The following is a 25,785-nucleotide window of genomic DNA, read 5'->3' on the forward strand; positions in this document are numbered from 1 at the left end:
TGCTCAGTAAGTGGCTCCCACTTGAGAGGCGGTGCAGCCATGGAACCGGGCACCGCTTCTGACAACAGGTGGCCTGGCTCCGGCTCGGCCTCCTCCTCTGTAACTTTGGGAGGCCTCTGTGCCTCAATTTCCACCCCACAGATCCAGGGAGAATACTATCCACTTCACAGGGATGTTGTGAGCGTCCAAGGAGATGGTGTGTGGCAAGCGCGAGCCTGGCGCACAGTGGGTGCTCACGAGGGGCTCTGTGATGACTGCTGTCAAACCTGGGGCTCAGATACTAGAAATCTCCGCGTCAGCTCCAAGCATAAACATTTTGATGGCTATAAAGTCCATTTTCTTGTTAACATTCTTCTCTTAAGTAGAAAAGGTAACTGAAGTTATGTGACTATATATATACATTTTTTAAATTTCCTGGATTCAATGAAAGTAATTTTGTTTTGATATAAAAGGATTAGGACTCATAAACATCTAAAAGGGCCTGGGCTGGCTGAGTGGCAGGCTGTTCCCCACTGGCCTGTGCTAAGGCAGGCCCCAGCCAGGGCCCGAGACCCCCTCTCAGTCCCAGGCTGCTCACCCCTCCAGGACGCTGCAGGCCAGAGAAGTGCATGTTGGGAATGAACAGCACGGGTGGGGTCTCCAAGTCAGCCTCAGGCCGCAGGTAGGTGATTTCATTGCCCCTGAAGCCGGAGAGCAGGCAGCCCTTGATGCCTGCTGGGAAAAGGGAGGCATTGTGACCTAAGGCCCCTCCATCCATGCCCCCTACCTCCGCCCTCCGGTCTTCAGTTTCCCTTCACCAACCCAGCCCAGCGCAGGCCCCGACTCATTCCACTGACCATTGCTGCTGGAGTCGGGGCACTTGACTTTCCTCCGGAACTGCTTCCGCTCATCATCCCGCATCTTCCTCTCGGCTCCCTGTGTGGGAGAGGGGAGGGGCTCATCAAGTGTCTTGGGAGAGGCTGACCGCTCTCCATCATAAATACGGCCAGCCTTCTGATGCTGCGTTCTGCAGAGTGAGACCAGGCAACAGCAAGGTACCAGTGCCCGGCCCAGCCCAAGGTCATACAGAAAGAGAGAGAGAGAGAGAGAGAGAGAGAAGCAGGAGAAGTGGAGTCAGAGGGAGACAAGGAGAGGAAAGAGAAAGGTAGAAAAGGGAGACACGGAGAGACACAGAGATCTAGAAGAGAACTTCAGAAAGAGGCGAGAAGGGAACACAGAAAGGCAGACGGGTGACAAGTGCAGAGACGCACAGAGACGTGCAGAGCGAGAGCAGAGACAGACACACCCAGAGTGGCTGGCAGGGGCTGGCCTTCTCCCTCCCTGGGCCCAGCACAGGCCTGTTGCCCTGGTCACCTTGTCACAGAAGATCTTGATCTGGCAGACTGCGCGGTGCACCAGGTGCTCGGCGCCTGAGCCACAGTCATAGGTGTCAATCTGCAGGTTCAGGGGGACACCTTTTACTCCTTTCTGCGAGGAGAAGTCTGTGCTGAGGCAGTTGACACCGATGAACACCTGGGGACAGACAAGGGAGCTGAATAAACAAGCTGTTCAAGTCCCCAGCCCTGTTGTCCCACAATCCCCTTTATCGAGCCTACTGTGCGCCTGGTGAGCGCCCTTTGTCTCCCTCTGCCCTGGAAGGCAAACGGCACCTCCTACCAAAAGGGAAGCTGATGCTCAGAGAGGTGGGGCAACTGCCCTACGGTGACACAGGGAGGTGTGGGGGAGCCAGGGTTTGGGCCCAGGTCCTTACCAGTGGACGATACACCAGACTGCCAAGGGCAGCCCAAAGGGTCAAGGCCCTAAGAGGGAGATTAAGGGTCCCTTAGGGACTTAAAATCAAGGGCCTCATTTTTCTACAACTCAGAGCCAGGAGGTGGAGAAGGGCCAAATTCCCATCCCCAGATCCCCAGCTTCAAGAGACCACTTCCCTGCTGGCCCGGGCCGCAGAGAGTGGGACACTGCCCCTCTGTACCCCACGGCCAGCTCGGCATTTCACAGCTGAGGAAATGAGGCTCTGAGCAGAGATGCGACTTGCTTATGTCCAGGGGGAGTCAAGCAGGGGGGCATAGTGGAAGGGCCCGGACGTGGGGCCACCCAGACCTGGGGTGGAAGCTGGGCTCTGCCACTCACTACCTGTGTGGCTTCGGACCAGAGCTCTAACCACATGGAACTGTTTCCTTATCTGCAAATGGGGACAATAAAACCTATCTCAGGGACGGCGAGGATGTGCGGATCACCTAGCGGGCTTAGCATGTAGTGACTGCAGGCATGTGTAACTGCTGTGAGTGGGGCATCTGGGTTTCACCCCAAAGCCGATGCCAGACGGAGGGCAGCCTGGGGCAGTCTCAGCTGGGCAGTCCCTGGCAAGCTCACTCCTCCATGGGGTGCCAGGGCCAGATGCCACTCCAGGGTGCCAGTCTGGCCCCTGTTCTTTGGGATATTTCCCTTGGAAATGACCCTGACCTGAACAGCAGGGGGGTGGTGCTTGAGCAGACCCCCTTCCTCCCCAGGCTGGGGGCCCTGGGCACATGCCAGACATACCTCCCCCTCAGTCAGCTCAGCCCTAACACAGCCCCTACCCAGATCACACCTGAGAAAGACCCAAGCCCGGGGGCTTAAGAGGCTGTGAGAAAATCCCAGCCGAAACCCACCTCTCCCTTCCAACGAAACTCTTCCCCCACCTCCCTGAAGGGAGGCCCCAGCTCCTCCTCCTGCCCCTGGCGGCTGTTTGAATAATAATAATCCCTGCCTTTGTGCCTCCCTTTGTGTTTCCAGAGCCCCCCACCTCCATTTTCTCCAGGCTCCCTGGCCGGGCGGGCAGACAGGGATTAGCTTCAAGCCTGTCCAAGGCCAGAAATGTCCTTGCCATGAACTGGTACCAACACTGCTCTGATGGGGTAAGCCTGGGCTAGGGAGGGGAAGGGACAGACCCAGGGTCACCCAGCCCTCCCCCCCCCCCCCACTCTCAGACGAGTGCCCAGCTCTCCAAACAGAAAACCAAGACACAGAGAGGCCCAGAAGCACAGGACAAGTTCGAGGCTGGCCTTAAGCACTCAATGGCTTAATTGCTGGTCTGAAAACAATCACCAGAGGCTCCATTTCTCGAGCCTCCCTGGTGGGTCTGGCACTGTGCCCATCCCTCAGACATGACATGCAGGATCTCGTGGAATCTCCTCCACAACCCTAGGCGGCAGATTACTGTTTCCTTCCCATGGGCTCAAGAAAGGAGGTAACTGGGATCTCAGTCCTCATCAACTGTACCCCAAAGCATTTCTCCTGCAACGCTGTGCACTGGCCCACAAGTCAGGAAACCTGGCGTCATCAGCAGCTTGCTGTGTGACCTCACACAACGCTCAGTTTTCCTATCTGGTAAATGGGTGGATTGGATTAATAACAACGGCCACCATTTATGTGCTAGACTGTGCTCAACCTTTTACTCGTCTCACATGATCCTCACATCAGCCAAACAGTTGGGCTATGATTACACCCCAATTTTAAAGCCACAGCACTGGCCTGAGATCACAGAGCAGGGACACGGGCCCAGCCTTTCTGGCTTGAGAGCCTGTGCTTCTCTGCTCTATCCCGCCTCCTCCGTCGGTGAGCTCCCAGAAGCAGCAGCCACAAGCCCAGGTGCAGGCAGCCCTCTCCCCGGGCTGGGGACATCGGGCAGCCCAGCCCCAGCCTGGCATGCCCGGCACTGACCTTGGCCTCCTCATTGACGTCCCACACGAAGGACAATGCATTGTAGGCCAGCTCCTCAATGTGCTGCACTGTGTTGAAGTTTTCTTTGCAGTCCGCTGAAACCACAGGAGACCAGAAGGACAGTCAGGAGGGAAGAGACTTGGGGACACCATCAGGAGGACACATTTAGAAGCTGGGCCCCATTCTTGGTAGGGACTTTCATCATCTCCCCCAAGAACCATGCTTCAGCCCAGAGAGGAAACTGGTTATTGTGCCCTGGGTTACAGGTGGGAACACTGAAGTCCAGTCTGGGCGGCAGATCTGCCCGAACTCCAGAGAGTATCCCTAGTTTTGCCAACTAGGACAAGGCCTTCCCTGTTTTGAGGTGAAGATTATACTTTGATTGAGATTGGGATTTAGATGTCTCAGATAAAGCAGCAGTAGTAACAGTAGTACTAGTGGTGATGGTGATGATGGTGGTAGAGGTGGAGGTGGAAGAGGTGGAGGTGATGGTGATGATGGAGGAGGTGGAGGTGGAGGTGAAGGTGGAGGTGGAGGTGATGATGGAGGAGGTGGAGGTGGAGGTGGTGGTGGAGGTGATGGTGATGGTAGAAGTGGAGGTGATGGTGATGGTGGAGGTGGAGATGGAGGTAATGGTGGAGATAGAGGTGGAAGTGATGGTGATGGTGATGGTGGAGGTAGAAGTGATGGTGATGGAGATGGTGGAGGTGGTAGAGGTGGAGGTGGAGGTGATGGTGATGGTGGAGATGGTGATGGTGGAGGTGGAGGTGGTGGAGGTGGAAGTGATGGTGATGTTGGAGGTGGTGGAGGTGGTAGAGGTGGAGGTGGTGGAGCTGGAGGCAATGGTAACGGTTTAGGTGGTGGAGGTGGAGGTGGAGGAGGTGGAGGAGGTGGAGGTGGAGGTGGAGGTGATGGTGATGGAGGTAGAGGCGATGGTAATGGTTTAGATGGTGGAGGTGGAGGAGGTGGAGGTGATGATGATGGAGGAGTTAGAGGTGATGGTAATGGTGGAGGAGGTGGAGGTGGAGGTGATGATGATGGAGGTGGTGGAGGTGGTGATGGTGATTGATGATGGTGGAGGAAGAGGTGGTCGTGGTAGAGGTAGGGGTGGTAATAGCCGTGGCACCAGTCCTACTAATACTGAACTATGAATACTGAAGAAATGGTAGCAGCTCTACTATCATTTAGGAACACGTACAAGGCAAGCCCTTAGTTAATCCTCACAACCAACGACACTATGGATATGGGGGTCTTTGGCTTACAACAGTCTGGACATATGGCATTTTGAGTTTATGATGATCACTCCAATAAAAACTTAAAAAAACTGAGACATGAATGTTTTGGCTTATGCCGTCAGCATCATACTTATGGATTACGTGGGTGAACTAGTTTGGTTGCGTGTGGTGGAAGAATACGCAGTAACACAGCCTATGAGGGAGGGAGCTGGCGTCCCCCAGTATGCTTACCTACGCCATTTTGAACTGTTAAAAGCACAAGTGTTCTGTTTGTGTTAGGGTTGGGTGTGTTTCAACTTACACCAAAACTCGGATTATGTCACTGTCATAGGAACAGAACTGTGTTGTAACCCAAGGACCCCCTGAATTCAGCTTACACATGAGGAAAATGAAGCTCAGAGAAGTCTAGTCACTTGCCCAGGGTCACACAGCCAATAAACGGCAGAGCAAGGTGTGGAGCTCAGCTTTGTCTGACTCTTGAAGCCAGGTTCCTTCCTAACCACTTTGCTCTCCAGCCTCTCAGATAAGTCACTGAATTGTCCCTCTGGTGTACATTGCCCCAAGGCAGAAGCAGCACCGTAGGCAGGCAGGGCAGCTAGCTTTGTTGCATTTGACAGTTGAAGAAACTGAGGCTCGGGAAGGAGAGGTAACACAGGCCACACACCGAGAAGAGTGATGGAGCCAGAACCTGGAGTCTCGAGCATGGTCTATGTCGCCCACCCATCTCAGGGCCTGGGAAAGGGACAAGGTGGCACACACAAAGGGTCTGCCCCCTACCCTCTACCTTCTGACAAAGCCTGCATCCCAGCTCCCAAAGCAGAACCGGCCAGCCTGGGCCTCAGGCCTCCCAAATCACCAGCAGCCTGCCCTGTTATCTTATGCATCTGTGTCTCCATCCTCTAAGGCCCCTGATGAAGACAAGCAGGCCCGCATCCCAGGGGCCTATTTATCTGGCACAGCGGGGATCCCTAGGCCCTGTTTATCCCAAAGCAACACAGAAAAGAGGCCACAGCTTCCAAACAACAGATGCAAATCCCTGCAGACCCCCGATTTTGACCTGGCTACAGGGTCCAGGTAGGAAGCTGGGGTCAGAACAGAGGTCAAAGGGGGTTGGGGAATGGGGGGGGGGTAGCAAGAAAGGCCTGATTAGGGTGCGTGGGAGAGAGCGATGGGGCAGAGAGAGAGAGAGAGAGAGGCTGGGAGAGGGGCTTGGGCTGGCTCTCACCCACGTCGATGACCCGCTGCTTGGCGGTGGGTTGCCGGGAATGCCAGTGCTTCCAGAAGCGCAGCTGCTCTACCGGGACCTTCTCATTGTCGAAGACAACCATCACCACGCTCTGCAAGCACAGCCATTGCTGGGACCCCAGCCTCCGGTGTCTGGGTCCCTTCCCTGAGCCTGGCCCCAGTGGCCCTGCACTTTTGCCTCAGTGTCCTCCACTCCATGGCGACGGGCAGTTGGTAGGCAGGGCTGACCCGAACGACCCACCCGCTGCCTGAGCTGCTCGAGAACCAACGCACCTTGACTTTGTTGGAGGACAGGGCAAGGCCTTTGCCGCCTGCTGGGGTCCGCAGGGTGATGGGGTAGAACTGGCCCTTGTTGAGGTAGGCCATGGGAGACTCGCCTGACTTGATGTGGATGGCTTTAGGGGAGCCCAGGGTGTACTCAAAGTCACTGTGAGGAGGAGGGAGAGCACAGTGAGGCTGGGCCCCCGCAGGGCAGTGGGGCAGGAAGCTGGAGGCTCTGGTGTGGACCTGCTCTGTGACCTCGGTAAATCACTCCGCTTCCCCGGGTCCCAGTTTCCACAGTTTTGGGGTTCTCTTTAATGGCTTTGTTGAGCCACAATGCTGCTGAACGATAATGAAAACCAGAGAGCTCCTGAGGGGTGACAAAACCACTGGGGAGACTGCAGGCCACAGAGCCCTGGTTTTCTAACAGGATGCGAGATCTGAGCCCGGGAAAGTGATGTAGAAAATCATCCCTTTTATGTCTTTTATTTATCTTCACCCCTAATTTTCATTCATTGATCATGCCTGCTTTACGGACAGTGTGCGTCTCTGCCCACTGCCCAGGCGGCCAAAAGTTCACAGGGACTGACTTACCTCTTGGGGCTGGGATAGTCCTCTGGACACGGGGGTTCTGGGGATGTTTTCAGGATATCCGGGAAGAGCAGCGACTGCAGAGAAACACAATCCAAAGGGAACAAATGAGCATGTTCTGGCGGCTGCGGCCTCAGCCTAGGCTGCGGCATAGGGTGTCCAGGTTGTGCAGTGCAAACCTGGCCCAGAGTACGTGGTGTCCCCGCCTCCGCTCTAGGACGCTCTCCCACGGACTCCCACGCTCTGACCTCCTCCGCCTTCTCTCCTGCGCACGCATGCACATTTCAGGAGATGCTGCGAGGGGTGCGGGGTGGGCCCTCACCTCCTGTGGGTCGTCCTTGAAGGTGCTGTCTGGCTGCCAGCGCTGTGTGGGCGGCACCCCGTGAATGCTCTCAAACAAGGAGTTGAGGGAGCCGTTATCATACACATCGCTGGTGGGCAGCAGGTAGCTGTCCACGGGGGCAGCTTCCAGCTTGCTGGGGCCTGCGGGGAGGGCGGCCGCCTTGCCCGGCGAGGGCATGACCCCGTCCAAGCTCATCAGGTTATTCTTCTTGAGCACATCTGGGTACTCTGGGGTTCCAGACACGTTCTCTGTCAGGAATTTCATGAGGTGCGTGGGACTTTCAAGGGGGGTGAGGTCCATCTCATAGTCCATGCCGTGGTAGTACCTGGGGAGAGAGGAGGGCGAGAGTGAGTGCGCCTCTTCTCTCTGAGCCGAGGGGCTCCTGGCTGGACTGGACGGGACCCTCACACTCGCACACTGACCTTCCATAATCCGATGTCACGTTCAGGCCCCTGCATGGTCAAAAATGGACCCCCCCCCCAAAAAATGGACCCAAGTGCAGGTTCAGGGTGGCTTTATCCATTACAGTGTTTGGTGTTTTTAAAAACAGAAAGTGTACTTATTTCTTAGCCAGACTTAAATGTCACCACTTTAAAACAATTGCTTGCGTCTTCCCCTGGGTGTGTGCGGGAGTGTGCATCTGTGAGTACAGTCAACGTGTGGAGAGGAAGGTCTCTTTTAGGGAGACAGAGTAGGATTACAGCAAACTTTTACTTTTTACATTTCTATAGGGTCTGACTATTTTACAACGAGCAGGCATAACTTTTATACTCAGAAAAGCTGACAATATTTTTAAAAGTCCAGTTAGAGATAAGTCCCCATGCACCACAGCCCACTGCTCCTAACAGGGGTGGCCCTGCGCCTGCCACAGGAGCCTGGGCAGTCTGGACTTTCCAGACGGCTGGGAAGAACCCAGGGTCCCCAGCAGAGGCTGTGGGGGGTGACAGGAAGGGAGAACCTGGAGAAAGACAGGTAGGGTGCTCCCAATGCCATCTGGCCATGAGTGCAGTGGGTTGCTAGGCTGCTTTCTACAAGAAAAGGAACGTCAGCACCCTAAGGCACTACTGCCAGGCAGAGGCCCACGAGAGCCAAGGGGAAGAAGGACAGGAACCCCGCGTCCCCTCCCCAGGAGGCTGCAGGGTGGAGGGTTTGGGGAAAAGCTGCCTTCAGGGCTTTCCCAGTGCCATGGCTTTGAAGTGTGTTTTCAGTAAACTCCAGCCCCCATGGCTGCAGGCATGAGTGTGAGTGTGTGTGTGTGTGTGTGTGTGTGTGTGTGTTTCCAAGTAGGGGCTCAAGATTTTTGTCAGCCCTAGTTTCTTTTGACTCCATAGGTCCCTTCCTTCATAAAATATATTTTAAAATGCCTTTTACAATTACATTGGTATTAAAACAAATATAACCTAGGTTGGATTTTATATATATATATATATATATATATATATATATATATATATTTAAAGAAAAATTTTTTTCCCTTCTGATTTTAAAAAGCATTCAATTCCTTTTGTGGGCCCCACATGCTATGCTTCTGTGCCCAAGGCGAAGAGGCCCAGGGAGGGTGGAGGTGGGAAGGGCAGTGGGGCAGAGTTGCTGGCACGGGTGAGCCTCACCTCTTCCCTTGGTCGTTCCGGCTCCCGGGGCTGGAGGACAGTATCCGCTTCTCCTTGGGGCCCTGAGAGGAGAGAAAGGGAGGAGTTATGCATGGCTCTTGGGTAATGTCTGGCTCTTAGGAGCCTCAACCTGCTCCTGCACACTCGGCCAGGCAAGGGAGCGACCTTGGTCACTGGGAGAAAACTGCCAGTATTTCAGGGTGGCAGGAGCTCTAGCCATCATCGAGTCTGAGCCCTGAGTTAGAAAGTAAGGGGAGCACCCCAAGATTAGCATTAGAAATCTTGCAATGTTGGAGTCATGCAACTTTCCGAGACTCAGTTTCTTCATATATCCAATGAGGGATTCTAACACCTACATGGAATCTGAATCCAGATGTCTTGGGTTCAATTCCTCAATCGGCCACCTACTGACTGTGTGACCTTGGGAAAGTCCCTTAAGCTCTCTGCAGCTCATTGTCCTTCTCTGTAAAACAGGGATAATAATAGTAATACCAGCCTCAGGGGTTGATGTGAGTGCTTAGACCAGCACCTAGCACATGGAGAATACTACATAAATGTTACCTTTCATGATTATAATTACAATATTGCTATATCTTAGAGCATCCCAGGTCATTTCTCCCTAAGGCTAATAAAGCCAGAGCCATGTCTCCAACCCAGTCCAGTTAGTCTGACACCTGGGCTCTTAATCACACCCCACGGAGAGTAAGAGGCAAGGCACCTGGCACAGAGCCTGGCAACCAGTGAGAAACGGGAAGTGGGAGCCTTTGGGACTACTTTGCCCAAAGCCACACTGCCACTTCACAGCAGAACTAGATCTCCAACTCCCGACTCGGTGTTCTTTCCATACTGTGAGCCCACCCACAGGGCTGTTCTGATTCCAGAGTGCTCCGAGATGGGGCAGGTTATGTCTCACTGGGACACTAGATTGCAATAAACCACAACATGTGTCACTTTCAGAGCCTGCCCCACCATCCCGGCCCTGGGAATGACCTATTGCTCAGGGGAAGTGGTGCTGAATTTTTTTTTTTTTTTACGGTTTAACCTTAAGCTGTAAATACCAGGCTGGTGTTTAAACCCAGACCTAGAATTCTGGTTCCTACCCTGTCCCCAAGCTGAGGTGGCTGATTCAAATTTCTTTTCCATGAGCCTGTGCTAACTGCCACCAGGATGCTCTCGGTCTGCTGGGGCGTAGGCGAGATAGGGTAAGCACACCACTCCAGGGTGAGGACCAAAGCCAGATAGCTAATTTGGGGCCTTCTCGGATCTGGGACCATTTTCCCCCTCGACATCTAAATTTAGAGTTTACATTCCTTCTTGTGATAGGGTAGATAAAATACTGCTTGGGCCAGTGATTTGAGGACTTCTTTATAAGATGGCTTTAAATCTTCAAGTTTGGAGCCAGTTATCTCAACAACTAGGTATTCACGTCCCCCATCCTCAAATTTGGGAAAGTCTCCTGGAGCAATCGCCTAGCCCAGGAATAGTATAAAAGTTGGCTATCATGATAATTCAGACAACTGGGCAGGGGCTGCCTGGGTTTAAAGACATTCTGCGACCTCAGGTACCCTCAGTGAGAATGTAGGCTGTAATCCTCTAGCAATGTCTGAACAAGCAGTGGACAGGAGGTGGGGAGCGGGGACATCGTATGTGCTATATATTTGTGATTGTCTAATTCCTGATCTCAGTAACCAATAGCTTCCTAGCATCAAGGCCAAGGCCCTAGAAACAATTAGAGAATAACCAAAGAGTGTTTGTCAGAAGGTGTTAACGATGCATATAATGGCAGCAAGGGTAAGGAGGATAGGAAGACAGGAGAGGGGAAGGTGATGTGGCAGGATGGCTTCTAAGAGGAAGTGGGCCTTGGGAAGGGCCCTGAAGTGAGCGAATGGGTTTAAGAGAAGAAGGCATGTTCTGGGTGGTGGGGTTCAAATAGGTGAGAGGGGCTGACCAGGCAGAAAGAAGATGGTGGGTTAGGGAAGTTGCTATGATGGAGTGGTGTGGCTGAGGCACTGAACCATTCAATCAGCATGTATCGAGTACTGTGCAGCAGGTGGTACAGGGTGCAGGGGAGTCGGAAATGATCACAACATCGTTCCTGACCTGCAGGAGCTCAGCCTCACGGAAGAAATGAAGAAATAAATGCACAAATTGCAAGTTTCTAAAGACAGAGTCAAGGATGATGGTGGTAGTTGTTGAGGGTGCCTGGAGGAGGAGCAGAATGGGAGATTCAAGAAAGCCTATCCCCCATTTCAGTGAATGAATGAGACCCAAAGCTGAGAGTAGGGTTTAGCCAGGGGAAAGGGGAGGTTGCCAGGCAGAGGGAACAGCATGTGCAAAGACTGAGAGGAGAGAAAGAACATGGTGATGGGCTGGGAGTGGTCACGGGCAGTTGAGCCATGAAGCCTGAAAACGAAGACACACATGCAGTCAGAGCGGGGCATGCGCAGAGGTGGCCAACATACCATGTAGTAATCATAGAGGAAGCTCAGGGCCGCCACGCTGTCATCATCTCCATTGACTCGCATCATGGCCTTTGTGGCAGCCGTCAAGGGGTTTTCCAGGTAGGTCTTCCAGGCCTCGTCTTCATTAGTGTAGGGAAACTTCTGGAAGTTGACTGGGTCGTTCTTTAGCAGCCGCACAGACCTAAAACTAAAGGCAAGTGAGGGGGGTCAAATTTAGGCTGTCCCAAAAGGAGGGCCATGAAGGGTCAGCCTCAGGCCAATGCCCAGGAATTCAGAGAGTCAGCAGCCTTGAGAACTGGGAACTTCCTCTTCTACCACCTGAGGTAGCTTGGGGGCCATAGAATGAACACTGAAGCTGGATGCTTTTGAGTCAATACCAAATGTTGCCATGCAGAAGATTAGACCCGGGGCCTCAATTCCCTCACCTACAACCGTAGGACCACAACCCCAACCTTGCAAGGCTTCAGAGAAGATTCAACCAGTGCTTCCATAGAAGGTATTTAGTTAAGGGAGATCAGTGTAACAAGGATGGGAATGTTCACAAGCTGAAAAGAATAACATGTCCAGATAACCCAGCATGAGTTCTTCTGAAGAAACTTTCTTCAAAACCATGGGTACAGAAGGCTGGAGGTCATTTCTAGTCAGGGAGAGAGAGACAGAGTCTGAGCGAGGAAGCCTAGCGGGGGAGCCTGGTCTTGGGAAATGGCATTTCTGACCCACATGTATTCTAGAGTGCCCAAGCAGACGTGCAGGCGCCAGGAACTGCAGTGGACTAGCGCCGGGCACACCAAGGCAAGCAGGACATATACAAACTCATGTTATGAAAGTGGACAAATACAAGTGTGTGGCCCAAGAGTCACGCGGCTTGAAGGAAAGAAATCAGGAGAGGCTCTTTGGAGGAGGCAGACATTTTATTTGGGGACACCCAGCACTGGGGATTATATGGCTCAGAAATGTGGGAGGGAGGGGAATAGGGATATACCAAATAATAATGATGGTGATAAAAGTATTACCTAATCTTTTTTTGAGCATTGACCATGTTTTAGGTCAGGGGTCCCCAAACTTTTTACACAGGGGGTCAGTTCACTGTCCCTCAGACTATTGGAGGACCAGACTATAAAAAAAAAACTATGAACAAATCCCTATGCATACATATCTTATTTTAAAGTAAAAAAACAAAACGGGAACAAATACAATATTTAAAATAAAGAACAAGTAAATTTAAATCAACAAACTGACCAGTATTTCAATAGGAACTATGCTCCTCTCACTGACCACCAATGAAACAGGTGCCTCTTCCGGAAGTGCGGCGGGGGGCGAATAAATGGCCTCAGGGGGCCGCATTGTTTTAGGTGCTGAGCTAAGCACTTTTCATGAATTTGCTCATTGAATTCTCACAACAATCCTGTAAGGCAGGTACTATTATTACTCTTATTTTATAGGTGAGGAAACTAAGGCCTGGAGACGTTAAGGGAGCTGCCCAAACTCCTGGCCCAGAGGGGATTCAAGCTGGCGTAGGATGATGCTGGAATACTGAACAGTGGTCTCAAACTTCAGCTGCATCAGAATGACCGGAACACTTGTTAAAACACAGATTTCTGGCCCCCACACTTAGAGGTTCTGATTCAGTAGGTCTGGGGTGGCTGAGATTTTGTTTTCTGAACAAGTTTCCTGGTAAGGCTGATGCTGGTAGTCTGGGAGCCATGCTTTGAGAATCACTGATATAGATAGAACATACTCTTACTTGTGAGCAAAGGCACAGAGGTGGAAAAATTCTGTCTGTGTTCATTTTAGAGCAAAGAGTATGTAAAGGACAGTGGTAAGTGAGAAGATGGGAACAGTCAGGCTGGGGAAAAGAGCCCCAGAGATGAAGTGGGCACTGATTGGTCTCCTGGTCCCCAGTGCCTTCCTTTCTAGGTGAGCCTGGTAGACTCACTCATGTTAGGGACATGGGAATGATGTCAGCTGCTATTTACTGAATATATATGAATGCTCTCTGTTCACTCTCTGCTCCTGACAAGAACACTTCAAGGTAAGGATCATTGGCTTCATTTTATAGATGAAGAAACCAGAGACATGGATGGAGAGGATAAGAAAATGCCCAAGTTCACTCTGCTAGTCCACGACACAACCTGGATTTAATCCCAGGCTTGTCTAGCACCAAAGCCCACTTACTTCCCACTAAGACACACTGCTCTACCATATGTGAGAGGGCCATCCTTACCACAGCAGAAAAGCACCTTAGTGGGGAATTTCAGGCACTGCGGCAGATTGGTAGGTGGGCAAATCATGTCACAGGATTACCTTCCTGCTGTCCTGCAGCTCAGGTCTCCATACTCAGACACAGAGTGGGAGCAGTAGCCAGGCCACACCCAGGCAGGCTGTGGGCAGCAGCTCTCCCAGGGGCTTCATCCAGGGCACAGTGTCTCCTATCCCACTAGGCCCCAGGGTGCGGGGCGTTGGGCTTTAAGAGGCAGGGAGGGAGAGGGAGCTGTCATACAAAAAAGAGAAATGACAGAAACCTTCCTGCTCCAAGGGTGCGGAGAGGGAGGCACACCCTGAGTTTCTGCTGCTATAAATCAAGAGCCTCAAGACAGAGAGGCGAGAAGAGGCCCTTGTTAGCTGCCTCCTGGGCCTGGGGTTAGAGAAACTTACAGAGCAAGCCCGGGGTGGCTGCCACCACCACCCCCATCTCCAGGCTAAAGGGAACTCCCAAACCAGAGAAACGGGGAAAGGCCTTGTAGACCCCACCCTCTTGGTCAGTTGAGACCCCATGTGATAAACATTGTTCCTTGTTTGTAAAATGTGTCTAATAAAAGCATCCACCATGTAGAATTATGAAGATTGAGTGCATTGCCCAATGAAAAATGCTTAGAACTATTTCCGGCACGTAACGAGTGCTTATTTGAGCCATTATTTTTATTTTTGTTTTTTTTTTTTTAATTTTTTTTATTTATTCATTTTTAGAGAGGAGAGAGAGAGACAGAGAGGGAGAGAGAGGAGAGAGAGACAGAGAGAGAGAGAAGGGGGGAGGAGCTGGAAGCATCAACTCCCATATGTGCCTTGACCAGGCAAGCCCAGGGTTTCGAACCAGTGACCTCAGCATTTCCAGGTCGATGCTTTATCCACTGCGCCACCACAGGTCAGGCCATTTGAGCCATTATTGTACTCTGGGTCCGGCTTAGAGCTAGATGTCAAGGTGTTTGTTACAAAATGGTATATGACAAGGCTACCCTGCAAGTCAGTGGCAGATCTGAGTCTAGAGCCCCAATTTGCTGACTCCAAAGGAATGATCATTATCAGCTTTGATGAGCTATCAGTTATCTCATCCTACTTAAATATTAAATTTAGAAGACAATGATGAAGTCACATCAGAAAAAAAAGAACAGTCAATGTTTGGTGTTCTCCTGGGAGGCTTTTCTGCTCTACAAGGGATCTCCAAGGCACCCTGTTGGGATCCCAAAGTCTGACTCCTTGAAAAACAGTAGCTGCCGTACCTTACACATTTGCTATACGCAGAAACTGTGCCCACTGTTTTTTTGTGTGTGTGTGTCACCTCTTACTTTGCACAATAGTCCTGACAGATAACGATTAGGGAAAGAGAGGCCCAAATAGGTGATATTACCTGCTCAAGGAAACTCAGCCAACTTGAACTTGGACCTCTTGGACTTCAAGATGTGGCTTTTAAACCCAAACTAGTTTCCTTTCTAGATGTCTTTCCTATTGTGGAAATCCCCCTCCTGGAATACATTGAACTAATTCTCTACTGCAAGACAAAATGGAATTTCCCACCCATACAAGGCAGGAGGGACTAAGTAAGAGAGAAAATGAGGTCTAGGATCCGGGAGCCTATGTCCTGGTCCCAATACCTGCTCATGCTACCAACCAATTTTATATCCCAAGACCAAGCTTTGGCTACTAGAGAGTCTTGACTGTGGATATGGTTACTATTGCCTTATGTGCCAAATACTGAAATCCAAGAACCTGTTCGCTTAAAGATTGAAATTGAGGGTTAAGGGCCCAATGAGTAAGAGCCATGAAAAGGCTTCCAAGAAGGAGTGAGCCCCCTACTCACGGGTGCCAGAGCCAGAACAAAGAGGGGACACCAGGCAACTCCCATCCTATGTGGTCACCTTCCCCCGGGCCTCCACAAACTCTCTGTTGGTGTCCCTGTCCAAGGAGAACTCCTCAGCTATTGAAATGCAAAAAGGGAATGGGGTGGGGGGTGGGGGTGGGGGGTAGAGAACTTGGCCCTGGGCAACCTTCTTGACATCAGCTCTTCACCAGGGCACAGCACTATGAGAGGAAGTAGCACTAGAGTAAATAGCCTGACAGACCCAAGTAACTGTGTGTCCTTGGGTAAGGTACTTAGCTCCTCTGAGCCTATTTTTCCATCTGTTGAATGGGTCTGTTGAGTGCCAGTCAGGGACTCTTCTAGGCATGGGGGAATCAGCCAAGCACAAGAGAGATAAGGCTCTGCTCCCACGAAACTTACAGTCTAATTGGGAAGACAGACTATAACAAGTAGGTAAATAAGTTAATTTTAGTCAGTGATAAGTGCTGTGAAGAAAATTAGAACACAGTCCTGTGATGGAGTCACTGGGGCTGGCTACTTCAGAGTGGGGCTAATCTCATGGGTCGTTAGGAGAATTAAGTGCATTACTGTAAGAAATGTGCTTAGCCTAGAGCCTGCCAGAGAATAATTGCTCAGTAAATAATAGCTATCGTCACCACCAACATCATCATCATTGCCATCATCATCTCAGAACCCTCAAATGAGAGTAAAGGGGAGACTCTGCCTGAGGTTCTTAAATTAACATCCTCCTCAAGCCTCCTGTGAACAAGGTTCTGTGTGAAAAACAAAAGAGACAAGTAATAACCCCTTGCTTTGACTTTCACATTCATTATCTCGTGGAGCCTCGCAGCTTGCACGATGTGTTATTACCTCTATTTTACAGACCAAAAAAATAGACAACAGGTGACCTATTCCGGGGGATTGGCCAAGGAGTTATAAAGCCAGGCCTCGTGGGATCCAGCCTGGGAACTAACTCCACAAGACACTTTTCCATCAAACCACAAGTTTCCATGAAGGGATATGGAAGAGAAGGATAAAAATAATAATAATTCTGGGAGGCATTCGTTTATCTAACCATCCATCACACATTTTAACAAACATTTTTTTAAGTTACTACTGTGTGCCAGGCCTTGCTCCTAGGCGAACAAGACACTACAGCCATCCCTGTTGTCACGGAGGTTGCACTTTAATGGCAGCAAGACAGACATGACCACAAAAACAAACAAACAGCTAGTGTCAGGTGAAGAAAGCTATACAGGAAAAGAAGCAGGACTTCTGACCTCCTGAACTCTGGGGTGACTGGATGTTGGTTGAGGAAAAGGCTGGAGGGGAAGAGGGAGGCTGGAGGTGAGTGGGGAGGACGTTGGGCCTTCCAGATGAAAGGAAAGGCAAGATCAAAGGCATACACCCGGGGCAGCTCCTAGAGCTCATCCCCTACTGTGTCAAGTGTGAGCCAGGTCCTTTGCATATGTTGCCTTGTTTCAAGGAAGGCCAGCCCACTGAGGAGGAAACTCAAGGCCGAGATTTGATAATCCCTCACATTTGCATAGTGTGTTATATTTTTTAACATGCTTCTCATACATTTGTCATCATCACTGATCCTGCAACACCCCTATAAGGCAGGGAGGGAAGGCATGACTATCCCTATTTGATAGCAGGAAAAACTGAGCCATAGAGGGCCACTGGCTTGCCTGAGTAATGTCACCCAGCTGGCATCTCATGGCATCAAGCTTAGCTTCCCACATGGAGAACCTTCACAAGGCTGCTTCCTCAGAGTGTCCCTGGTCTGGCTTCGCTTCCGAGGGTTCGCTACAAAATCAAGAGAGACACAGGCCTCATTTCCTGAGGTCTCCTAACCCTAGCCTGTGACAATGTGCAAGCTGCCCAATCAGGGGCTCTTATGTGGGCGGGGTCTTTCCCCAGCAGTTCACTCTGGACTCACAGTGTGGGAGGGGTGTGGGACCAGCTGCTCCAAGCCCAGTCAGAGGCTTAACCTTCCACTGCAACATGTAACATTCTAAGTACCAGAGGAAGCCTTTAGTGGTGAAGTAGGGTTTCATCCCAAGTCCCTTTGGATTCTAAATGCCCAGTGTTTTCTGGCTGAGCTGTTTAAAACTCCCAGTAAGACTAAGTAAATGTGCCTCAGCCAATAGCTGAAGCCTTTTGGTTTCATTTCTCTTTGTTAGAATCCTAGCAATTTAGGGTGCAGAGACCCTAGGAATCTCATCCCAGAGAGGTGTGACTTGCCTAAAGACATAACAACATTGGGAGTCAAGTCCCCTAGCTTCCCATCCAGTACTTGGTTGAATCACTGCCCTATCTCAAAGGAATCTCAATGATTCAGAGATGGAAAAGTAAGGCCTCTTACTAAACTTTGCAGAAGGGGGAAGAAAACTCACCACCAAGGGGGTGGCCTCAAGCTCCACCCAAGGAGGTCCTAGAACAGGCTAGACCCCACCGCCTTCCAACCTGAGGAGGAAGAGTTCCATGGGCCACCTGAGTTGGGTGTTAACACCCAGATACACCCAATGACTTGCCAAACCCCATGTGAGCTACCCAGCCCCATCAGCAGTGATCAATCACACTCACTAATTACCCACAGGGAGGCCCTGGCTCACGGAGGAATCAGTTTTCAGTCAGCCTCACGCAAGACGTTTGCTGGGCATGACAGGCGTGCTCCAGGGTTCTCATGCTTGCCAGTGGCCCATCTGGTTTCTGGATGCACAGGTTGTGAAATGTGCCTTGTCACGTGTTGGGGGTTCAAGCGGGGGCTCCAATAAGGAAATAGTGCGGCAAAGGGGAAGGCTTTGCAGTGATCCCAGTTTGAATGAGGTGGTATCAATTCATGGTTATGGGGTGGGTCCCAGAGCTATGCAGACCTGGGTTCCAGCACTGCTACTGACTAGCTGTGTGACTTTGTGCAACTTGACCTCTCTGTGCCTGGCCTGTTTTTTGTTTGTTTCTTACCTGTATAAGAGGGGAAGATGAGACTACTAACCTCATAAGATTATTTTGATAGCTACTGTTCATTGAGGGCTTACCAAGTGCCAGGTACTGGCTCAACAATTTCAGTCATTGTTTTATTTAATCTTTACAACAACTCTGTGAGGTATTCCTGTTGGAAAATGCAATGAGATAATGCAGGTAGAGTAATCAGCGTAATGGCAGCGCATAATAATGTAAACTATTACTATTATTACTAATACTGTGGAGGGTAGCCCTCAGCATACTGCATGACAACTCACAGCCTCACTTTCTCCCACCTATAAATGGACATCTCTTCCTAGTGGCAGGAGACCTAACACTTGGAGATTCCCAGATAAGATGGGCAAGGGCTGCCAGCTTCCCCATCTGGATCCAGGTGGGCAAGGTGAGGGCGGTCAGGCCCCAGTCAATGCTTCTAGTTGCATGTAAATTAATTATATGCCATTTTCTAATTATACTAGAAACTTACCTTCCCTTTGAAAAATTCTTCTTTCAATGGGAGTTTTTCATTCATGCTCTATTCTCCTCTTGGTTTTCTGTCCCATTTTCCTTTTTTTCCCCCTCTATTGTTCAGTCAAGTTGTGAAAGAAGTTGAAAGCTGCCTCTAAACCCAGGGTGCCACATCCCTTCATTCATTCACTCACTGATTCATTCCACAAGCACTCACTGAGGGTTACTCAGTGACAGGCCCCGTGTCGGGTACTGGGACACAAAGGTGAATACCACACCGTCTCTGCCCTCATAAGTTCCCAGTTCCCGCTGACCTCCTAGGAAGATCCTGTGAAATAATACCTGGTATTGCTGAGATCATTTCCCTTCAGAAGCTTCACTAGATCGTTTGCTCTCTTTCAGGAGGCAAAAGGAATAGAGAGGGAGGCAGCCAACCAAGATTATTTGCTCCATTTTACAAATGGGAAAGCTTGAATTCCAGAGAGGAGAGGCAAGAGAAGGGAAGGAACAAAGTTATTTAATAGTGTCAGGCCCTGTGTCTTTTCATTCCCATACATGCCCACAGGAGGTGGGTATTACGGTTGCCATTTCACACATGTAGAAACTGACACTTTGAGAGGTTAAGGAGCTCATCCAAAAGTTACCCAGTCTATAAATGGCAGAGCTGAACTCCCACAGGGCAGCGAAGTTCTCAGCCTGCTGACTCAGCAACTACACTGCAGGTCAGCAGTGGGTCTGGGAACCTCCTGCCTCCCAGTTCCCTGCCAGATCTTCTAGGTCAATGGTTCTTACACTTGAACATGCATCAGAATCACCTGGAGGGCCTGTTAAAACACATATTGCTGAGTCCTACCCCCAGTTTCTGATTCAGTTAGTCTGGGGTGGGGCTGAGAACGTGCATTTCTAACAAGTTCCCAGGTGATGATGGTGATGATGATTCGGGTCCAGGGATCACACTTTGAGAATACTGTTTTTAGGTGAACCAATAATTTTCTTGACTAAAAATTATTCCCTCTCCTCCCCCTTCAAAAGTAACATTTCAAAAGTAACATAGGTTTGTAAAACACAATGTGGCATATGTGAAACAGAGAGCCCTGGCCTGATAGCTCAGTTGGTTAGAATATCATCCCAAAGTGCAAAGGTTTTGGGTTCAATCCCCAGTCAGGGCATATATAGGTACAGATCTATATCCCTATCTCTCTCCCTTCCTCCTGCTAAAATCAATAAAAAATAAAAAATAATAAAAAATGTGGAACAAACAGAAAAACTGGAAGTAGACTTAGAATTCACCTGTATTCCTCCACTCAGAGATAACCATTGTTAACAGTCTGGCATATCTCCTGCCTTTTCTTTAATTCCTGTGCAGCTAGGAATGCAGGGTTGCAGACTTGTGTGAGCATCCTTCTGGCCTCTGGGTTAAGATCCCAGCTATTCCTGTGAAAGCTTGGGCAAGTTTGAGGCAAGCATGAAGTCCCCTTCTTTGCAAAATTGCACTTATACTCCCACCTTTCACTGGATTGTTGGGAAGGTTAAAGGAGATACTGTATTTATCAAGCACCAGACACCGTGTCTGCCGTGGAGTCCATGCTCAATAAATGCTTGACTGTTATTTTTGTTTTAAGTAGAGCTTGGAGTATGCTAACTGTGCTTCAGCCCTGAGACCCTACCTGCCCCTCCTTTCCCTCTGCATGGACCCTGAAGACTCGCTGGGCTCCAGGCACCTGACCCAGGGCCTCACTGGGCAAGGGCAGTCCGTGGAGCGGCAGAAGCCTCAGGAGTGCCCGCGCCCCGGGTCGCCACCGCCGTTAGGGTTGTCTCAGCCTCTCCGCCGAGTCCGCCAGTTTTACAGCCCGAGCTTAATGAGGGCTTTTAACTTTTCATTCACCACCAGCGTAACTCCGACTTTTAATAACACACCTTGTGCACGACAAAAATTTGCTCCTGGCAATCATGGTTTCGACCACAAAACCACAGCGGGGAGGCGTTCCTGGTTAACTCTTTCAGTGCTCCAGGCAGTCTGGAGCCCAGCGCTCCTGGAAATCAGATGGAGCCTGGAGCCTGGGCCCTGAGCCCTGGCCCGCGGTCGCAGTCACCCGGCTGGGACGGTTCTTGTCCCCCTCCCACCTTCGGCTGCGTCTCCCCAAGGCTTTGGGAAGATTACAGGCAGTGGGTGGGGGCCCAGGCTGTGGACCCAGCAAGGTTGCTAGAGGGAAATTCTGAGGGCCTCGCTCACTTTCCTTTCCATTCGACAGACCTACTATGTGTTCGTCACTTAATCTCGTAACCCTCATTTTCTCGAGGAGCAGGATGAGATGGCACAGTGTGGACCCTTGGGCACCACTACACGTGGAACTCCAAAGGGTCCGGAAAGCACCCCTAGGCCCAGGCTAAGGCTGCCAGACCTCTAGCCCCATCAAGCAGCCCCGACAGCTAGCAGCGCACAGGCGCTCGGGAGATGAGGGCTTCAGGCAGCGACTTCCAGGGCTTCAGGCAGCGACTTCCGGTGCTTCCTCCGCCCCAGGATGCCTTGCGACCGGCTCTAGCCCCGGGGCAGCCAAAAGCCAGGGGTGGTTGCATGCGGAGGGCTGGAGGGCTGGAGGGCTGGAGGCTGGCCGAAGCTTACCAGCTGGCGTGCCTGACCACATGAAAGGCCGCTGCGCTCCACCCGCCAGTTGCCTGGAGCTGAGTTCTAACTATACCGCCCTGGCCTCCATGGTCCTCAAGACCCAGCCTTCCTAGGGCTTTCCACCAGAGGCCGACCAATCAGACTCACTATGGAGCTCCTACTCTGGCCTGCGTGACCCACCCACGGGAGCTTATTGTTCCTCCTGCCAGGTAGATATTTGTAGCCCCTGTTGGACAGAGGAGAAAACTGAGGGTGGGAGAGGAGAAACACATCCACCAGGATCCCTGCAGTTGGTGAATGGCAGAATTTAGAGTCATATGCAAATCTTTCTTTCTATCGCGGCTTAAGATGGACTCCAGGCCAGTCCTCTTCACTCAGCATGCTTTAGGGGAAAAGAGGCCTCAAGAATATGGCCATGGGAGCACCAGCAGCAGCCACTCAAAACTTGCAAACCAAGCACTTGATGTCCTGACCCCCCCCACACACACACACACACTCCGTCCCACCCCACATCTGTAAGGGCAGCTGAGCCCCCAGGCATTGAGGCTCTGCCATTGTAATCTTAAATGGTGGCTTCAGCCTGCAATTACTCTGCAGGCACAGGTCCCCTCACCCCGCCCCAAATGGAGAAGCCTCAACTGTCAGCGGATCTGACTTCAAAACTCAAATCATTAAGGAGGAGAAAAAGCAAGAAACCTTTCTGTTGGAATAACCCAGCTTCAGGACCCTTACCCCCTAAGGGGCACCAATGAATAGATTCTGCCTGCAGCCTCTGCAGTTTTAAACAGCAGATCTAAGTGGGATGGAGACACATCACAAAGCTTTTTTCTTGTTTTCAAAGTGTGAAATCATAGAAAGCAAGAGGTTCAGAAATGCTCATTGATTGTTTATTTGTAAATGAAGTACCAAGAATATTATCAGCTTTCTTCTTACCGGGTTTTAAACTGATCACTTTTCTAAAGTTGTTGGATTCCCCCCAACAACTCCATGATGTGGGTACCACTATGGTCACAATTTACAAGTGAGAGAACTGAGACTCAGGTGAAGTGATTTGCCCAAGGTCACACAGCAAAGTAGTAGCAGAGCTTAGACTTGAACTCAGGTATTGGTTCCAGTGCCCCTGCTCTTACTCCAGTTGTCAACACATTGTCAACTCCAGGGAATTCATTCAAGAGAAATCTGATGCCTAGTGATTGTACTATGAAAATAGATGGCTAACTCAGGAGAACCCAAGAGCTCGCTGGTATCCTGGAACTCTGTCTGCAATCAGGACCCACCGACTACTCTGCCCTCAGGTCTTCAAGTTTTAAAAACAATCTATTGAGGAGTAGCTAGAAAAAAAGATTGTTCAGAGCTTGTCTCTGCCCACTTACTTACCTCTGTGGGTGGCAGGAAGAGCTGTGTTTTGGAAGCCTGGCTTCTGCCAGCTCCCTGAAGCCGGGTTAAAGCATCCCAGAATCCCAGCCTCACCTCACTTCTCTGAGGTCTGGACCCCCAAGCAGGGGTTCCATGGTGAAGGTCAGAATCAGCTAGTGGGGATTCTAAATCCCAGATGTGGGCAGGAAGGCACCTGATTCCTACCAGGCAATAGAGATGGCTTTACTAAAAACCACATCTCAGCTTTCTCAGCCATAGAACTGCCTCTGAATAAAATTAACCACATTTTATTGAATGCATCTTCAGACCTTGGCTCTTTGCTCAACATGTTTCAGCCTTTATCACACTGAACTCTCTTAAGAATCCAACAAAACATTCTTGTACCCATTTTCCAGGTGAGAAAAATGAAGCTCAGATCATTTGAATGACTTATCCAAGATCACACTGCCCCTGAGGAGCAGAGCCTAGATTTGGACCTAGGTCAAGCAGACTACAGTATGTATGTTTAACCATCACACTGTAACCTTCCCAGTTGGGACTGTTCCAGCCCAACAAACAAGTCCCTTTGGAGAAATCCAATTCTCTGCCTACGACAGCTCTTAGAACCACCTCCGAGAAGTTTCTTTTGGCAAGAAGATAGAAAGCCTAGATGGAATAGAGGCTGTCTCTGCTTTCCGAGGCCCCTTCAGAGTATCAGAAAGTGGTGCCGAAAGCCTTCAGAGTTTCAGTCCTGTGTTTCCCTCCCTGGCTCGAAACTGCTCAGCAGTGAGGGAAAAGAAAAAAAAAAAAAACAACAAAAAACACAAACTATTTTCCCAGGGAAACACTCAGCTCTCACTCGAGACTCTGCTTGCCTCTACACGCCAAAGTGAGATCGTCAGCCCATTCATTTACCCTTACAAATTGCTCTGTGAATCCTGGCGCCAGCCTCCCTGCTCTCTCCCCTTCTGGAAATCCCATCCAGCCTCCACGCTCTGAGAGCGCCAGGCATCCACCAGTGTTTACTCACTCAAGTTCATTCGACATCTTCCTGCTCCCAGGCTCCAACGACAGGCACCGGCACGGAGACTCTGCTGACTGCTCTTGTCTCTATTTCTTGCCTGACACAGACATTCCCTGCCCAGGGAAGTGTTTGATTTATGTTGAGGTTTGAGTGTCGGGGATTTTGCTGACAGGTAGGTTCCTGGCAGCGCTGGTGCTGATTGGCTACAGGTACAGGTGCCAGCGACAGCAGGTATACCTCAACAGGTGCAGCTGTTAACTCTTGGCCTGCCGAGTGGGGGCGGAGCCATGGGGGCCAGCTGGGTGGAGCTGGCCAATTCCTTCTGTGGTGAGGGGGTGGGGGGTGGAGATGAGGGAGGAGAGAGGGAGGAAAAAAATGTTGGAAAGAAGATAGCTAGAGGAAAAGTACAGGGACAAACAGATACTTGGCTAAAGGAAATCTCAGTTCCTGTTTCTAGTTAGTATTTTGGATACCCTGGAACAGCCCCCTCACGCACCAAATTCTTTGCGCTCTCCCCTACCCAGCCTCATACATACTTCACAGCCTCTTCACAGCCCCTCTCCTTCTCAAAAGGAGAGAGATCTCCCTGGTGGGTCTCTGTATAAGTTCCCTTTTATTATTATTTTTTTAATCACCTTTACAGGTGAGGAAATGGAGGCCAGAGGAAAATGACTTGCTCAAGGGCACAGGCTAGTGAGTGTCAGAACCCAGATCTGAATCTTCAGTCACCTCACTCTAAGTCTGGTTGTCTCTTTGAGCTGCACTCTGGGGCCTTAATTCTTAACAGACATTCATTGAGCACCTATTGTGTGCCATGCCCTACTCTGGGTCTGGGGAGACATAGGCCAAAAAACACAGGATCACCACTCTGGAGTTTACGATCTGGGTGTGCATATGTGTTGGTGGCATGGGGTGGGGGAATAGGGTGGGAGGCAACCTTTTATTTGGTGTGATACAGATCTGAATAAGATGTAAGCAAACCACATACCTCTGGCCAGCGCAGAAGGGATGGAAAAGTTGAAGTCAGCCACCTCCAAAGCCTTACTTAGTAAACTCCAATAAGTGATGCGTTCCTCATTGGAAACAGGAGAAATCAGACGCCTGTTAGACTAAGTAATTGTGGAATAATTGCCATGAGCTGTCTCTGTAAAGAACAAGGTTGGTAAACCCAGAAGATCCACAAACACAAACAGGAGAATGCTAGAGCTTTTTTGAGAGCTTACATCAGGATTAATTTGAAATTAAATCTAAACCAAAAATCTTGGCATCTTTGTTTTCCCTTTCTCTTCTTCTATCCTGCGTCCCCTCCCCCTTCTCTTTTGGCAAATTATTTCTTTGCTTTGCCTTCCTGGGAGCCTCTACCTTGGCCTACGCCTTTCTTTCTCGGGGGGGATAGGCGGGGTTTCAGTTACTCCTGCCAATTTGATGGAGGTGTTCAGGGTAAAGTCAGAATCCAAAGGAGCCCTCTTGGGGTGAGGTCAGGCCTATGTGGAGGGGGTACTGTGTTTGAGAACTATCAGAAGTTGTTTCCTCACTGGAAGCTGTGTTGGGGCAGCCTTTGGGGGGCTGACAAATAATAGTAAATAGTAATGATAATTGCTAATAAAGCCACCTCCTCAGAGCAGGCCTCTCCTCCCACCCTTATTAAAGTAGACATTTAGTCACTGTATCTTACCACTTTATTTTGGTTCTCTTCAAAGCCCTTAGGACTTATTGATAGTTTTCTGGTTATTTATTGTCTGTCTTCTCTTTTGGAATGTGCACTCCATAAGAGCAAGGACCTTGTCTGATTTGTCCACTGTTGACTCTCCAGTGCCTAC

At 50.4% G+C, this 25,785-nt stretch overlaps 1 protein-coding gene across 2 annotated transcripts in view; it reads right to left on the reverse strand.

The window, feature by feature from the left end:
* GRHL3 (grainyhead like transcription factor 3) overlaps positions 1 to 24,181 on the reverse strand; it is a 34,285-nt gene extending 10,104 nt beyond the window's left edge. Inside the window, exons 1-11 of one of the 2 annotated variants that reach the window (XM_066270099.1) lie at positions 23,972 to 24,181; positions 11,450 to 11,636; positions 8,988 to 9,049; positions 7,357 to 7,702; positions 7,038 to 7,111; positions 6,456 to 6,609; positions 6,163 to 6,274; positions 3,703 to 3,797; positions 1,354 to 1,512; positions 837 to 915; positions 578 to 711 (exon numbers count right to left, since the gene is read on the reverse strand). In XM_066270099.1, coding sequence (XP_066126196.1) covers positions 578 to 711; positions 837 to 915; positions 1,354 to 1,512; positions 3,703 to 3,797; positions 6,163 to 6,274; positions 6,456 to 6,609; positions 7,038 to 7,111; positions 7,357 to 7,702; positions 8,988 to 9,049; positions 11,450 to 11,636; positions 23,972 to 23,988 — 1,419 coding nt within the window. In that variant the 5' untranslated portion in view covers positions 23,989 to 24,181. Of the gene's footprint in view, positions 1 to 577; positions 715 to 836; positions 916 to 1,353; positions 1,513 to 3,702; positions 3,798 to 6,162; positions 6,275 to 6,455; positions 6,610 to 7,037; positions 7,112 to 7,356; positions 7,703 to 8,987; positions 9,050 to 11,449; positions 11,637 to 23,971 lie in introns of both variants that reach the window. The other variant, XM_066270098.1, reaches the window with a different exon arrangement.
* Between the last annotated feature and the right edge of the window lie 1,604 nt (positions 24,182 to 25,785).

This window comes from Saccopteryx bilineata, chromosome 3 (assembly GCF_036850765.1).
Source record: "Saccopteryx bilineata isolate mSacBil1 chromosome 3, mSacBil1_pri_phased_curated, whole genome shotgun sequence".
Classification (NCBI taxonomy): Eukaryota; Metazoa; Chordata; class Mammalia; order Chiroptera; family Emballonuridae; genus Saccopteryx; species Saccopteryx bilineata.